The sequence below is a fragment of the Somniosus microcephalus genome, chromosome 4 (assembly GCF_052327205.1).
Source record: "Somniosus microcephalus isolate GS21.2 chromosome 4, FLI_Smic_1.0, whole genome shotgun sequence".
In the NCBI taxonomy this organism is placed as follows: Eukaryota; Metazoa; Chordata; class Chondrichthyes; order Squaliformes; family Somniosidae; genus Somniosus; species Somniosus microcephalus.
Window position 1 is genome coordinate 311523257 of NC_140990.1, and position 15890 is coordinate 311539146.

At 48.8% G+C, this 15890-nt stretch overlaps 1 protein-coding gene across 1 annotated transcript in view; it reads right to left on the reverse strand.

Annotated features, from left to right (window-relative positions):
• Window positions 1-905: 905 nt before the first annotated feature.
• LOC147120596 (1-phosphatidylinositol 4,5-bisphosphate phosphodiesterase delta-4-like) overlaps window positions 906-15890 on the reverse strand; it is a 48046-nt gene continuing 33061 nt past the window's right edge. The window contains 3 exon segments of the mRNA XM_085986724.1: window positions 906-1464; window positions 3016-3183; window positions 8175-8327. Of these exon segments, the coding sequence (XP_085842850.1) occupies window positions 1300-1464; window positions 3016-3183; window positions 8175-8327 (486 nt within the window). The 3' untranslated portion in view covers window positions 906-1299.

Here is a 15890-nt window from a genome sequence, read left to right on the forward strand (position 1 = left end):
CACTCCCGGGTATCTGTTATTCTATATATAACCCCCCTGACCCCTCGATTAGATTCCAGCCTGTAACTCACTCCCGGGTATCCATTATTCTATATATAAACCATCTGAACCCCTCAATTAGATTCCAGCCTGTAACTCACTCCCGGGTATCTGTTATTCTATATATATAACCCCCCGAACCCCTCGATTAGATTCCAGCCTGTAACTCACTCCCGGGTATCTGTTATTCTATATATAAACCCCCCGAACCCCTCAATTAGATTCCAGCCTGTAACTCACTCCTGGGTATCCGTTATCTATATATATAAAGGAATCGTTCTGTCTGTCTATCTGTCTGTCCATCTGTCTGTCCATCTGTCTGTCCTTCTGTCTGTCCTTCTGTCTGTCTGTCTGTCCTCGGGTGTGCGTCTGTCCGGCTTATGCGCTCGAAAGTTATACGGCGTACCTACACGCGCATTACCTCCGAAGAAAGCTTACGCTTCCAGGACGCTGGTAAGCGTATTTACTTTTCGGCTCCTCGAACGAAAATTGTTCGCGCCCTTATGCAAAAAACCTTCAAAATTAAACTCATTATCTGCTAGCATTGATTGACTGACGTCAAGGTTCGACCAATCCTGTGCCGTCACGATTGACCAATCGCTCAAACTACTTTGAAAGTTAGTATCTCTTTTAAAAATAACATAAGATTTACCAAAAACGTTTTATAAGTACTTTCACTTTCATCTTTCAAGGTATTAAAAGGTAGAAATGTTGCCCCGGCAGCAGATTCACAAAGGGACACAGACAGGGCCCTAAAGCCTGGGACTCGATTTAAAATGTTGCCCGGCACCAGATTCACAAAGGGACACAGACAGGGCCCCAAAGCCTGGCACTCGATTTAAACCGCCCGGCAGCAGATTCACAGAGAGGCCCCAAAGCCTCGCACTCGATTTAAACCGCCCAGCCCAAAACAGCTCTGGCAAAGCCGGGCTCCCCCAGCCCAAAACAGCCCTGGCAAAGCCGGGCTCCCCCAGCTAGTTCTATATATAAACCCGAACCTCTCGATCAGATTCCAGCCTGTAACTCACTCCCAGGTATCTGTTATTCTATATATAAACCTCCCGAACCCCTCGATTAGATTCCAGCCTGTAACTCACTCCCGGGTATCTGTTATTCTATATATAAACCCCCCGAACCCCTCGATTAGATTCCAGCCTGGAACTCTCTCCCGGGTATCCGTTATTCTATATATAAACCCCCGAACCCCCTCGATTAGATTCCAGCCTGTAACCCGTTCCGCTCGCTGTGTTCCGCGAGCTGTCACTCACCGGACTCTCTGATCTGTTTCCTGGCCTTGGACTCAGTGAAGGAGGAAATCTCGTAGAACTTGTAGTGTGTGCGGGAGTGTTTGAAGCTGTGGAAGTGCACGCTCTTACAGTAGATGACACAGTCAGACAGTTCCTTGGCCAAATGTTGCTTAGACTCCTGACAACCAATCAAAGCAGGGAGAGACAGAGATGAATACAGGAATCAACAGATGACGGTACTACAGCAGTAATGGGGCTGTGAGCTGCACAGGTGCTGCAATGGGACAGAGAGCTGCACAAGTGCTGCAATGGGACAGAGAGCTGCACAAGTGCTGCAATGGGACAGAGAGCTGCACAAGTGCTGCAATAGGGCAGTGATCTGCACAGATCCTGCAATGGGACAGAGAGCTGCACAGGTGCTGCAATGAGGCAGTGAGTTGCACGGGTGCTGCAATGAGGCAGAGCTGCACAGGTGCTGCAATGGGTCAGAGAGCTACACGGGTGCTGTAACAGGGGCAGTAAGTTGCACAGGTGCTGCAATGAGGCAGAGAGCTGCACAGGTGCTGTAACAGGGGCAGTGAGTTGCACAGGTGCTGCAATCAGTCTGTGAGTTGCACAGGTGCTGCAATGGGGGCAGAGAGCTGCACTGGTGCTTTAACAGGGGCAGTCTGTAAAAGTAACATCTGAGCAGTCATTCAGATCCTATTCCCACTATTACGATGCTTGAATTCTGCTGAATGGGGCACCAGGTGATGTAGTGGCTTTGAGCAATGGTTGTCCTGTCACCTGGCCCACCGTACCCAAGCAACACAGAGCCTTGTAAGGAACAGGAGGAGGCCATTCAGCCCCTCGAGCCCATTCCGCCATTCAATTAGATCACGGCTGATCTGTATTGTACCTCTATTTACCCGCCTTTCTCCATATCCCTCGATACACTTAATCAACAAAAATATTCAAAGCAAATGAAAAACAAAAACATTTTATTTAATGCCACTATGATGTTTCTCTCAGGCTTGTAAAAATTTCATTCATGAGTTGTGGCTGCTGCTGGCAAGACCGACATTTATTGCCCATCCCTAGTCACACCATGAGAATGCAGGTGCTGGACCTACTCCTTGAACCAGTGCAGACCATGTGGTGAAGGTGCAGCAGTGCCCGCCGGGGCAATCTCCTTAACCGGTAAGCCCGGGGCGGGGGAGAGGCGGTGAGGTGACGGTGGGCCTCATCGACCGAATCTTCTGCTCGTTCTCCCATCGCAATCTTGCCTGATTCTGGTGTGGGATCACTGTGGGAGATTTCCCACCCCCTCCTCTTTCACCCCCCTCCCCCCACTCCCCCCTTCCCCCACACCCCTTCCCCCCCAACCTCCCTTCCACCCCTTCCCCCCACCCCCTTTCCCCCCCATCCTCCCCCCACCCCCCTTTCCCCCTTCCCCCTCTTCCCCACACCCCCCTTTCCCCCCACCCCCCTTTCCCCCCACCATTTCCCCCCTTCCCCCCAACCCCCCCTTCCCCACCCCCCTTTTCCCCCACACCCCTTCCCCCCCACCCTTTCCCCCCTTCCCCTTCCCCCCTTCCCCCACCCTTTCCCCCCTTCCCCCCCTTATTCCCCACCTTTCCCCCCCTCCGCCACCACTCCCGCGGCGATGGCGAGCGAGCCAATGAGCGGAAGGCTCCGCCCCTTTGGCGCCAGCAGTAACCGGGATGCGTTGGAGCCGCGGGACCTTTACCTTCCCTTTCCTCTTCACTTCATTCTTGGTGTGCTCATCGTCCATTTTCCGCTGCCTTCATCCTCGTCGGTGACCTCCCCCGTGTACTGGTCCCTCCCCCTGCCCGTTCAGGCACTGCTCCAACTTGCCAATCCGTTTCCCCTTCACCAGGACCTTCCGCTTCAGCTCCTGCCAGAACAAAAATTCAATAAAGCGCAACCGGTCAGCTCAATGTTTATTGGCTGCCTGGAGTGGTACTGAGGCAAACAGACCGGGATCATTGGCTCCCGGTCTGGCAACGCCTCAATTTTAAAATTTTTCATCCTTGTTTACAAATCTCCCCATGGCCTCCTCACCCCTCCCTATCTCCTCCAGCCCCACAACCTCACTTCCCTCCCCACCCGCCGAGATCTCTGCGCTCCTCCAACTCTGGCCTCTCGAGCATCCCCGATTTTAATCACCACACCATTGGCAGCCGTGCCTTCAGCTGCCTGGGCCCCAAGCTCTGGAATTCCCTCCCGAAACACCTCCATCTCTCTCTCTCCTCCTGTAAGACTCTCCTTAAAAAATTACCTCTTTGACCAAGCTTTTGATCACCTGTCCTCATATCTCTTTACGTGGCTCGGTGTCAAATGTTGTCTGATTTACGCTCCTGTGAAGCGCCTTGGGACATTTTACTACGTTAAAGGCGCTATATAAATGCAAGTTATTGTTGTTGTTGAGGCTCCCCGGTTTGAGCAGGGTGGCGCTCTCTCTGTTGAGCCGTGTGAGTGGAGAAGAGCTACAATTGGACCCCAACAGTCCTGAAGAGGGCGGAGAAAGAATCAGCCAGGCTTCTGATCGCTACCCAGTCACCCATAGAAATCATAGAATCATAGAAATTTACAGCACAGAAGGAGGCCATTCGGCCCATCATGTCCACGCTGGCTGACAAAGAGCTATCCACCCTAATCCCACTTTCCAGCACTTGGTCCGTGGCTTTGTATGTTACGGCACTTCAAATGCATATCCAAGTACTTTTTAAATGTGATGAGGGTCTCTGCCTCTACCACCCTTTCAGGCAGTGAGTTCCAGACCCCCACCACCCTCTGGGTGAAAAAATTCTCCTCAAATCCCCTCTAAAACCTCCGACCAATTACTTTAAATCTATGCCCCCTGGTTATTGATCCCTCTGCTAAGGGAAATAGGTCCACTGTATCCACTTTATCTATGCCCCTCATCATTTTATACACCTCAATAAGGTCTCCCCCTCAGCCTCCTCTGTTCCAAAGAAAACAACCCCCAGCCTATCCAATCTTTCCTCGTAGCTAAAATTCCCCAGCCCAGGCAACATCCTCGTAAATCTCCTCTGCACCCTCTCTAGTGCAATCACATCCTTCCTGTAATGTGGTGACCAGAACTGCATGCAGTATTCTAGCTGCGGCCTAACTAGTGTTTTATACAGTTCAAGCATAACCTCCCTGCTCTTATATTCTATGCCTCGGCTAATAAAGGAAAGTATCCCGTATGCCTTTTTAACCACCTTATCTATCTGTCCTGCTACCTTCAGGGATCTGTGGACATGCACTCCAAGGTCCCTCTGATCGTCTGCACTTCTCAGTGTCCTACCATTTATAGTGTATCCCCCTGCCTTGTTAGCCCTCCCCAAATGCATTACCTCACACTTTTCCAGATTGAATTCCATTTGCCACTGTTCTGCCCACCTGACCAGTCCATTGATATCCTCCTGCAGTCTGCAGCTTTTCTTCTTCATTATCAACCACACGACTAATTTTTGTATCATCTGCAAACTTCTTAATCATACTTCCTACATTCAAGTTCAAATCATTGATAGATGCCACAAAAAGCAGAGGACTCAACTGCAACTTGTATTTATTTAGCGCATTTAACGTAGTAAAACACCCCAAGGCGACTTCTCCCCGGTGTCCTGGGACAATATTTATCCCTCAACCAACATCACTAAAAAAACACATTATCTGGTCATTATCACATTGCTGTTTGTGGGAGTTTGCTGTGCGCAAATTGGCCGCCGTGTTTCCTACATTACAACAGTGACTACACTTCAAAGAAAGAAAGACTTGTATTTCTACAGCGCCTTTCATGACCACTGGACGTCCCAAAGCGCTTTAAGGTCATTGAAGTACTTTTTCAAGTGTAGTCGCTGTTGTAATGTAGGAAACGCGGCAGCCAATTTGCGCACAGCAAGATCCCACAAACAGTAATGTGATAATGACCAGATAATCTGTTTCAGTGACGTTGACTAAGGGATAAATATTGGCCCCAGGGAGAACTCCCCTGCTCGTCTTCGAAATAGTGGCCGTGGGATCTTTTACACCCACCTGAGAGAGCAGAGGGGGGGCCACGGTTTAACGTCTTGTCCGAAAGACAGCACTTCTGACAGTGCAGCACTCCCTCAGCACTGCACTGCAGTGTCAGCCTAGATTTTTGAGCTCAAGTCTCATGGAGTGGGGCTTGAACCCTCGACCTCCTGACCCGGAAGCGAGTATGCTGCCCACTGAGCCACAGCTGACTCTAAGTACTTCATTGGCTGTAAAGCGCTTTGGCATGTCCTGAGGTCATGAAAGGCGCTATAGAAATGCAAGTCAGTCTTTCTTTCCCTCTCTCTCTCTTTCCTCCCCTCCTCCTACCCCTCTTGTCCCCTCACGACGACCAGTCTCCCAGTGCTCTGGATGCGGGTTTATGTACGTTTTATGCGTTTCCCCCACCTCCCAGCTCCTCCTCCTCATCTGCCACTGGTCAGCAGTGTGGTCTGGTCACTGGGAGGTGGCTGGCTTCACTCCAGTCCCTTTAGAGGCTGTCTGTCTCCACAAGAGAAGGCGCTCACCATCCCAGTGCTCAGGGGGTTAATCAGTCTCACTGCTCACTGATCATTTATTATTGATTTCACTCTCCTCTTGAAACGGACTCTCTGCCAGATGAAATGTGCTGGCAGGTGTGAATCTTGAGCCCGAGGTTAGTGTGTTTAATTATTTAGCAAAGGCCGAATCTTTGTCAAGCAGCGCAAGGCAGCAGATTAGAGGGTTGCTGTAGTTACTGGGACAATGGGAAATTAATCTGTTGTGATTCCTATTTATTGTTTTAAAGATGATTATAGAATCCAGTTGGATCAGTTGGGAGGTTTTCAAAGGAATAACCAACAACAACAACAACTTGTATTTATATAGCGCCTTTAACGTAGTAAAACGTCCCAAGGCGCTGCACAGGAGTATTATAACACAACAAATTTGACACCGAGCCACATAAGGATAAATTCAGGCAGGTGACCAAAAGCTTGGTCAAAGAGGTGGGTTTTAAGGAGTGTTTTAAAGGAGGAAAGAGAGGTAGAGAGGCGGAGAGGTTTAGGGTGGGAATTCCAGAGCTCAGGGCCGAGGCAACAGAAGGCACGGCCGCCAATGGTGGAGCGATTAAAATCAGGGATGCTCAAGAGGGCAGAATTAGAGGAGCGCAGAGATCGCGGGGAGTTGTGGGGCTGGAGGAGATTACAGAGATAGGGAGGGGCGAGGCCATGGAGGGATTTGAAAACAAGGATGAGAATTTTGAAATTGAGGTGTTGCTTAACCGGGAGCCAATGTAGGTCAGCGAGCACAGGAGTGATGGGTGAACGGGACTTGGTGCCAGTTAGGACACGGGGCAGAGTTTTGGATGACCTCAAGTTTACGGAGGGTAGAACGTGGGAAGCCAGCCAGGAGTGCGTTGGAATAGTCAAGTCTAGAGGTAACAAAGGCATGGATGAGGGTTTCAGCAGCGGATGAGGTGAGGCAGGGGCGGAGGCGGGCGATGTTACGGCCTGTATTGAGACAGAATGATACCGGTGCTTGGAGGGTTACATTATGAGGCCAGGTTGCACAGACTGGGCTCGTGTTCCCTCGAGTATAGAAGATTAAGGGGTGATCTAATCGAGGTGTTTAAGATGTTAAAAGGATTCGATAGGGTAGAGAGAGAGAAACTATTTCCTCTGGTGGGGGGAGTCCAGAACAATCTTAAAATTAGAGCCAGGCCATTCAGGGGTGATGTCAGGAGGCACTTCTTCACACAAAGGGGAATGGAAATCTGAAACTCTCTCCCCCAAAAAAGTTGCTGAGGCTGGGGGTCAATTGGAAATTTTGAAACTGAGGTCGACTGATTTTTGTTGGGCAAGGGTATTATGGGTTATGGAACCAAGGCGGGTAAATGGAGTTAAAGTACAGACCAGCCGTGATCTGGTTGAATGGCGGAACAGGCTGAATGGCTGAATGGCCTCCTCCTGTTCCTATATATGTTTCTGAACTGACCGGCAGGTTTGACACTACAGGGGCTATCGTCACTGGCTGGTGCCCAGGGATTTAACACCAGTGTTTATTTTGTCTCGCCCGATTCTTATTATAATATATAAAATGGAACCAACAGCGTGAATTCAGAAAGGGGAAACAGGGATTTTATGCTGCGGTTTTTTTTGGATGATATTACAGTATTAGGAATAAAACAAAATTGAATGAGATGGGTGCAGTAATTGTATCAATTAAATATGTGATTAAATCCAAGATTACCTGGGCTTAAACATTTTAATCACTAGATTAATCGCAGTTATTTTTTTATTTGCTTCATGGCTCTACTTCAGCCTCATAGAATTTTCCTCAGATTGCAAAGTCTGGCACTGCAGGCTGTCAAGTCTGAGGCCTGTACCCCTGGCTGCCAAAATCCAAGCCAGCATCCCAGACTGAGGCCTCTATCCCAGGCATAAGACTGAGGCCTCTATCCCAGGCTAAAGACTGAGGCCTCTATCCCAGGCATAAGACTGAGGTCTCTATCCCAGGCTAAAGATTGAGGCCTCTATCCCAGGCTAAAGACTGAGGCCGCTATCCCAGTCTGAATGTTGAGGCCTGCGTCATGGACTGTCAAAATCCAAGCCTGAATCCCAGACTGAGGCCTCTATCCCAGGCTCAACACTGAGGCCTGTGTCCTGGGCTGTCAAAATCTAGGCCTGTATCTCAGGCTGAAGATTGAGGCTTGTACTTTAGGCTGTCAACATCCAGATCCATTAAGAGAAGTGATTTTGTTATTAACTCATAATAATTGCAGCTTCGAAACTTCTAGGATTCAGTCACGCGTCCTGTGACACTTGATAGATCCGGTGCCATCTTGAACCTTCTGCCCTCTGAGTCCCTGTTTGCAGTTCTTACCTCTGGAGATGGGAGTCTAATTGGGACCTTTCCATCGATGGTGCTTTTCAACAGCTTGTCTCCCAGAATGCTTTGCAGGTGATGCGCCATGACGGTCTGCTGCTCGACGCTGCAGTGGTTCTCGATGGACAGGATCACCGGGAACTCCGACACCTACCGCCATCATTAGATCATTAATGGAACTGCAGCAAAGTAAAAAAAAACACCCCCACCCCTTTCACCCCCCGCAGCACCAAACCCCCTCCCATTCCAGCTCCTACTACAGGAAACTCTTTATTATCCGGCACCAACAGGACCAGCGTGGTGCCGGTTTATCAAAAAGTCCGGATTACAGAGAAGTATAGTTAAAAGGTACGAGAGCTCCATACACAGCAACAAATCCAGGCTTCCCTGTTGCTTAGCAACATGTGCAGGAACTCCGGCCACAGACCAAGTGTCCCTGTTGCTTAGCAACAAGTGCAGGAACCCCAGTTACACAGCCACAGATCCAGGAACTGCCACTAATATGAAGTAAAACTTACCTGAACCTACTCCTGAATTTTGCCGGTTAATAGAGATTTACGGTTATTTAGGTGCCAGTAAATCGAGAGTTTCCTGTACATAGTACTTACAGCACAGAAACAGGCCATTCGGCCCAACTGGTCCGTGCCGGTGTTTATGCTCCCCATGAGCCTCCTCCCGCCCCTCTTCATCTCACCCCATCACCATATCCTTCTATTCCTTTCTCCCTCATGTGTTTTTCGAGCTTCTCCTTAAATGCATCTCTGCTATTCGCCTCAACCACTCCCTGTGGTAGCGAGTTCCACATTCTCACCACTCTCTGGGTGAAGAAGTTTCTCCTGAATTCCCTATTGGATTTATTAGGGACTATCTTATATTGATGGCCCCTAGTTCTGGTCTCGCCCACCAACCACACCCACTCCTCCCCCCCTCCCCGCCACCCCCGCACAAGTGGAAACATCTTCTCTATGTCTACCCTATCGAACCCTTTCATAATTTTAAAGACCTCGATCAGGTCACCCCTCAGCCTTCTCTTTTCTAGAGAAAAGAGACCCAGCCTGCTCAATCTTTCCTGATAGGTATAACCTCTCGGTTCTTGTTTCGTCCTTGTGAACCTTTTTTTCCACCTTCTCCAGTGTATCATTTTTGTAACATGGAGACCAGAACTGTTCACAGTAACTCCAAGTGTGGTCTAACCAGGGTTCTGTAGAAGTTTAACATTAACTTCCCTGCTTTTAAATTCTATCCCTCTAGAAATGAACCCCCAGTGCTTTGTTTGCTTTTTTATGGCCTTGTGGCGGAGCCACTAAGAGACTCAGAACATTTGAGAATAATCTCTTTAACTGCATTGTAGTGCAGACACGTACTGCACCTTTAAAGTGTTTGTTAACTATACTGTATGTACCTTCCTATACTCTGTGTGATGACGTCATGACGCCGATCACGTGACCGCCAGTGGCGCAAAGAACGCGATGACGTCATGACGTCAGTTTCCAGAACCTTCCAGTAGTCTTTGAGTGCCTTGCAGCCTGAACAGACCTGTATGCATCTTCTCCTGTAGTTTACTAGTTAACTTCGTTGTTATTAAACTTTGTTGTTTTGATTTACTGAGTCGAACTGCAATTATTCAGATAGGAACTACCGTTCCTACATTGGTGACCCCGATCTCATCGAACAACTTTCATTGAGATTCAAGAATGAACACGAACGCCGTCGCCCTCAAACTTCCACAGTTCTGGGAACAACAGCCATCAGCATGGTTCTTCCAGGCAGAAGCCCAGTTCTCACTCCAAGAGATTACAGCAGATTCGACCCGTTATTTTCACGTGGTCTCCGCTCTCGACAGCACCACGGCCTCGCGGGTCGTCAGCCTCCTGGGCAATCCACCAGAAGAGGGCAAGTATGAGGCTCTTAAAACTCGTTTGCTACAGGTGTTTGGTCTCAATAAGTCGGAGCGCGCACACAGGCTTATTGCTATGCCCGGCCTCGGGGACTCAAAACCTTCTGAACTGATGAGCCAGATGCTCACTCTTTTGGGTTCGGAGCCCCAATGTTTTTTGTTCCGCGAACATTTCCTTAACCAGCTACCAGAACCGGTTCAGACGGCCCTGGCCAATTCTCTGATTACGGACTGTGTAGAACTTGCGGCTGAGGCAGACAAGTTTTTTACTGTTGCGCAGCAGTATTGTGCAGCCACGAGGCACCCTTCCCCCACGCGGGCGTGTGGTGTATGTGCCTTTAAGAGCCCCTGTGTACTGTAATGCCGGTAATGGCCACTCGGGCTATATAAGCCTGTATAGTGTCTTGTATCTTTTAGTTCACCTCCAGACTTTGTTCAGTAAACACCTGTGAAACCAACTCCTGCATTCCGTGTCTCCAATAACACACGGACACAACAGTGGCGACGAATTGGAAACGGACTTACCTGCAATTCGGCAGCACCTCAAGGAGATCGATTCCTCAGACGAAAGTCGAAGAAAAACAAGAAAGAAAAAAAAACTGTGGTTTCACCAGCTAGCCGAGCTGGTGGCAGGTACTGCAATAATCCTTCCTGGGCGGCGGGCTGGGGCTCGATCGGCTGGCTCTGCAGCGGGGCCGAGCAGTGAAGGCGGAGGCAAACAGAGACGGAGGGTGGAGCACTCGGGAGACGGCCGGCGCTGCAAAGCAGGTTGGCGTTCGGACCAAGCAGAGGGAGGGAAAAGTCCCAGAGAGTCCGGCGGGAACGAGTCTCCACCTATTAAAAATACCTGTGTAAATAAAAACCGCGGAGAACAGCGTTGTCAGCAGCAGCAGCGGCGGGAAAGCGCGGGAGGCGCCATTTTTTTTCTGCGGGGAAGAAAGAAAAGCGCGGGAGGCGCCATTTTTTTTCAGGATGCCTAAGACTGGCAATATTACTGCTTTCGATAGCGATATAGAGGATTGGACCATATATGTGGAAAGAGTGGAGGTATATTGCACATCAAATGAAATAGAGGATGATAAAAAGGCATCGGTACTTCTAAATCTAATGGGCGCAAGGACATACGGGCTGTTACGAAACTTAATCACTCCAGCCAAACCGAGGGACAAGAATTTTAAGGAAATTGTTGATACCCTACAGGAGCACTTAAACCCAACACCGCTGCTGATAGCGGAACGATTCAAATTCTTCAGGAGGAATCAGCACAAGAATGAAAGTAACGCTGATTACCTCACCGAATTAAGGAAGCTGTCAAAGCACTGCCAATTCGGGGCAGGACTGGCAGATTCTCTTCGAGACAAATTCGTCTGTGGTCTCCTAAGTGAAGGAACACAGAAAAGACTACTTTCTGAGAAAAATTTGACACTGGACAAGACTTTCAGTGTGGCTGTATCATATGAAGCAGCCGCAAGAGGAGCTGCAGAGATACAGCAAAAGCCACAGGACTTCGGCACCCATGAAATGACACAGGGTTTCGAGAGATGTTATCGCTGCGGCAGATCCACCCATGACCAGAGGGACTGCTGGTTCAAGGACAAAGCATGCAGGCAATGCGGAAAGATTGGACACATTGCACATGTATGCCGATCTGGAAACAAAAAATCCACGGACAGGAAAAAAATCAATAAGGAAAAGTACAGAAAGGTACAAATGATGACGGACAGTAGCTCCAAAGACCAGAAGAGCGATAGCGACTCCGGAAACAAGAGACTAAGCTGTCTCAAATTACATAATGTAATTGCCAAAGAAGATTACCAGACCATTTGGGTTACCCTCACAATAGCAGGGTCCCCAGTTAAAATGGAGCTAGATACAGGATCAGCTCTGACCGTCATAAGTCGACGGGATTACGAGCAGCTATTTCCGCATATACCTTTGAAAGACACATCCATTATCTTGAAAACATATACGGGGCAGAAAGTATACCCCAAAGGGAAAATAAGGGTGCCTGTTGTATACAACGGCAAGGAAATCCAGAAGTTGTATTTATACGTTCTGCAAGATGGTGGTCCACCGCTGTTGGGACGTGAATGGATCAGAAAGATACGTTTAGACTGGCACTCCATTCGGGCACTGACGGTGACCAGTAAGAAAAAAAATGATGATGACGTCATACCTGAACGATTAAAAGACATCTTGGCCAACGCCAAGGAAGTGTTTCAACAGGAACTAGGAACCTTGAAAGGCGTCACCGCCTCAATAAAAGTGGAAGATGCGGCAATTCCCAAGTTTTTTAAGGCAAGGCCGGTGCCATACGCAATTCGTCCAGCAGTCGAAGCAGAGCTGGAGAATTTGGAAAAGGCAGGCGTATTATCCAAGATAGATTGGAGCGAGTGGGCAACACCCATCGTCCCGGTCATGAAGAAAACGTTGAATAATGATAAATCTGAAGAACAGAGAAAAATTCGCATCTGTGGGGACTTCAAGGTGACTGTACACCTGGTCCGTCGCATGGTACAGTATCCTCTTCCGAGGATAGAAGATATTTTCGCCTCACTATCCGGAGGGAAACGTTTCACCAAAATTGACTTGGCACAGGCATATCTACAGATGGAGGTTGAAGAGGCCTCTAAAAAGTATCTCACGATAAACACACACAAAGGCCTGTACCAGTACAATCGACTGGTTTTCGGAGTAGCATCAGCTCCAGCTATCTGGCAAAGAGCTATGGAGCAAGTCCTCCAAGGGATTCCGGGGACTCAATGCTACCTAGACGACATCCTTGTAACAGGAGAAAATGACAACGAGCACCTTGCCAATTTGGAGCAGGTGCTCACTAGGCTGAGAGAACGGGGCCTACGAGCAAATCGCCCCAAGTGCGAATTTTTCCAGAAACAAATATCATATTGTGGCCACATAATTAACGAGGAAGGGTTGCATAAGTCACCTGAAAAAATTGAAGCGGTCATAAAAGCCCCAGCACCTGAAAATGTCTCACAATTAAGGTCGTTCCTGGGATTGATAAATTACTATCATAAATTTTTACTGAACTTGTCAACTGTTCTGCACCCTCTTAACGAACTGCTACAAACGGGAGTAATTTGGAAATGGAGCGAAGACTGTAAACGTGCCTTCCATAAATGCAAAGGCTTGATCACGTCCAAGGAAGTTTTGGCTCATTACAACCCATCACTGCCAATCAGACTGGCGTGCGATGCATCCCCTTACGGCGTAGGAGCGGTATTATCGCATAGATTCCCTGATGGCTCGGAGCGGCCGATAGCTTTTGCGTCACGCTCATTGAACTAAGCTGAGCGACAGGGAAGCACTCAGCCTGGTATGGGGAGTGAAGAAATTCAACCATTACCTACACGGACAAAAATTTACCTTGTTGACTGACCATCAACCCCTCGTCTCCATATTCAACCCTAAAAAGGGTGTCCCCATTATGACAGCGCAAAGGCTACAGAAGTGGTCCCTTTTCCTAGGGGCACACCAATACGACATAGAATACAAAGGATCAAAACAGCATGGGAATGCTGACAGTTTATCGCGCCTACCGTTGCCAACGGTAGAAGAGGCACCTACAATGGACCCAGTGGAGATGTTCCACTCAACCATAGTGGAATGTCTACCAGTAACAAATTCTGCCATTGAAAAGGAAACGAGAAATGACCTGACTCTCTCACGAGTCTACGATTAAACGGTGAAGGGATGGCCAGCACATGGCGAACCACTGTTGCCAGCATTCTCGCAAAGAAGAGAACAGCTGTCAGTATGCCGAGGAACCTTGATGTGTGGATCCAGAGTGGTAATTCCACCCAAACTCCAGGATAAAGTGCTAAAGGGGCTTCACGAGGGGCATCTGGGTGGAGTGAAAATGAAGAACCTAGCCAGAGCGTTTGTGTGGTGGCCAGGTATCGATGGAGACATCGAAGAAATGACCAAGAGCTGCCTAGGATGCCAGAAGGTCCAAAACGCCCCACCACAAGCCCCTCTACATCCATGGGAGTGGCCCTCATCTCCATGGCAAAGGGTACATATCGACTTTGCTGGTCCATTTATGGACTCAATGTTCTTAATCGTGGTTGATGCACACTCCAAGTGGCCGGAGGCAATAAAGATGTCCTCCACCACCACGGAAAAAAAATCACAGTATTAAGGACCATATTTGCCAGGAATGGGCTGCCTGAACAGATCTGTTCTGATAATGGACCACAATTTGTGTCCGAAGAATTCAGGAAGTTCTTAAAAAACAATGGGGTTAAGCACTACACGTCTGCCCCATACCATCCCGCCACCAATGGATTGGCTGAAAGGTTTGTCCAGACCTTCAAGAAGGCCATAAAGGCCATGGGTAATGAAGACATAAATCTACAGCATAAGGTAGATAACTTCTTGTTTGCGTACAGGAATGCAACACATGTGGTTGCAAACCAAACTCCCGCCATGATGTTCTTCAATAGAAGCCTAAGATGCCGGCTGGATTTGATCAAGCCAAACATCAGAAGGGACGTGGAGAACCGGCAATTTCAAGGCATGAATGAAAGGCCAACTAGAACCTTCCAGATAGGTCAACAAGTTTTGGCCCGGGACTACCGTACCGAGAAATGGCAGCCTGGAACTATTTGCATACGACTAGGACCGCTGATGTATACCGTGGACATTGGAGAAAGCATAATAAGGCGCCATGCTGACCAGATCATAGAGTCATCCGAAAAGGGACAACCTACACCACAACTCTATACGCCTAAATGATGAAGCAGAGATACCCATGGTATCTACCTCCGATCCGGTGATACTGGAACCAGATGAACCCGACACTGGCATTCAAGCCGAATCGACCTTGCCAAAAGAACCTACTACACCACCGAAAACTACTACACCACCGAGGCGTTATCCGGACCGAGTCAGGAAGCCTCCAGAGAGACTGACTTATAATTGATTAACTGCAGCAAATGTGTAGATTATTGTTCTTGTAACATGTTAATTAATGATTACTTAAAATGTTATGTACTGGTTGTCTAAAAGGGGAGGAATTGTGGTGTATGTGCCTTTAAGAGCCCCTGTGTACTGTAATGCCGGTAATGGCCACTCGGGCTATATAAGCCTGTATAGTGTCTTGTATCTTTTAGTTCACCTCCAGACTTTGTTCAGTAAACACCTGTGAAACCAACTCCTGCATTCCGTGTCTCCATTAACACACGGACATAACAGGGCGCAGCCCAGCCCTCCTGCAGGCTGGTGTGCATACCATGCCCGTTTTGGCGCCAAAGCTCGATGCTGCCGCCCGCCCTGCAGTTTCTCGCCAAAAAAAAAAACTTCACCAAGCCCGCGCCCTTCGGCAAAACTGACTGGGTCTAAAAAAAACGTCCACTTCACCATGGCGGTTGGTTCGGTGGGAAAGCTGCTGTACATCACGGATTCCATGACAGGGCGATGATTTTTGTGCGACACTGGATCCCAGTGCAGTATTCTGCCAGCTTCAAGGCTAGATCTGCAATCCGGCGGGCGCGGTCCACCCCTCGAGCCAGCTGATGGCGATATCCGCACGTTCGGAAAACGGACAGTCAATTTAACCTTCAGCGGTCAGAGATTTGTTTGGGACTTTATTGTTGCTAAAGTTTCGCAGGCTATCCTGGGGGCCGATTTTTTCTGCTCCAACGGCTTCCTGGTCGACGTCCAACACTGCCGACTCATAAATGCATCCACCTTCCACGTACTGCCGTGCCATCGCAACACCACCATGTCCTGGTCGATTGCCTGTACGCTTGCAGCACAGGACGGGTTTACGCGCCTGCTCGGGGAGTTTCCAG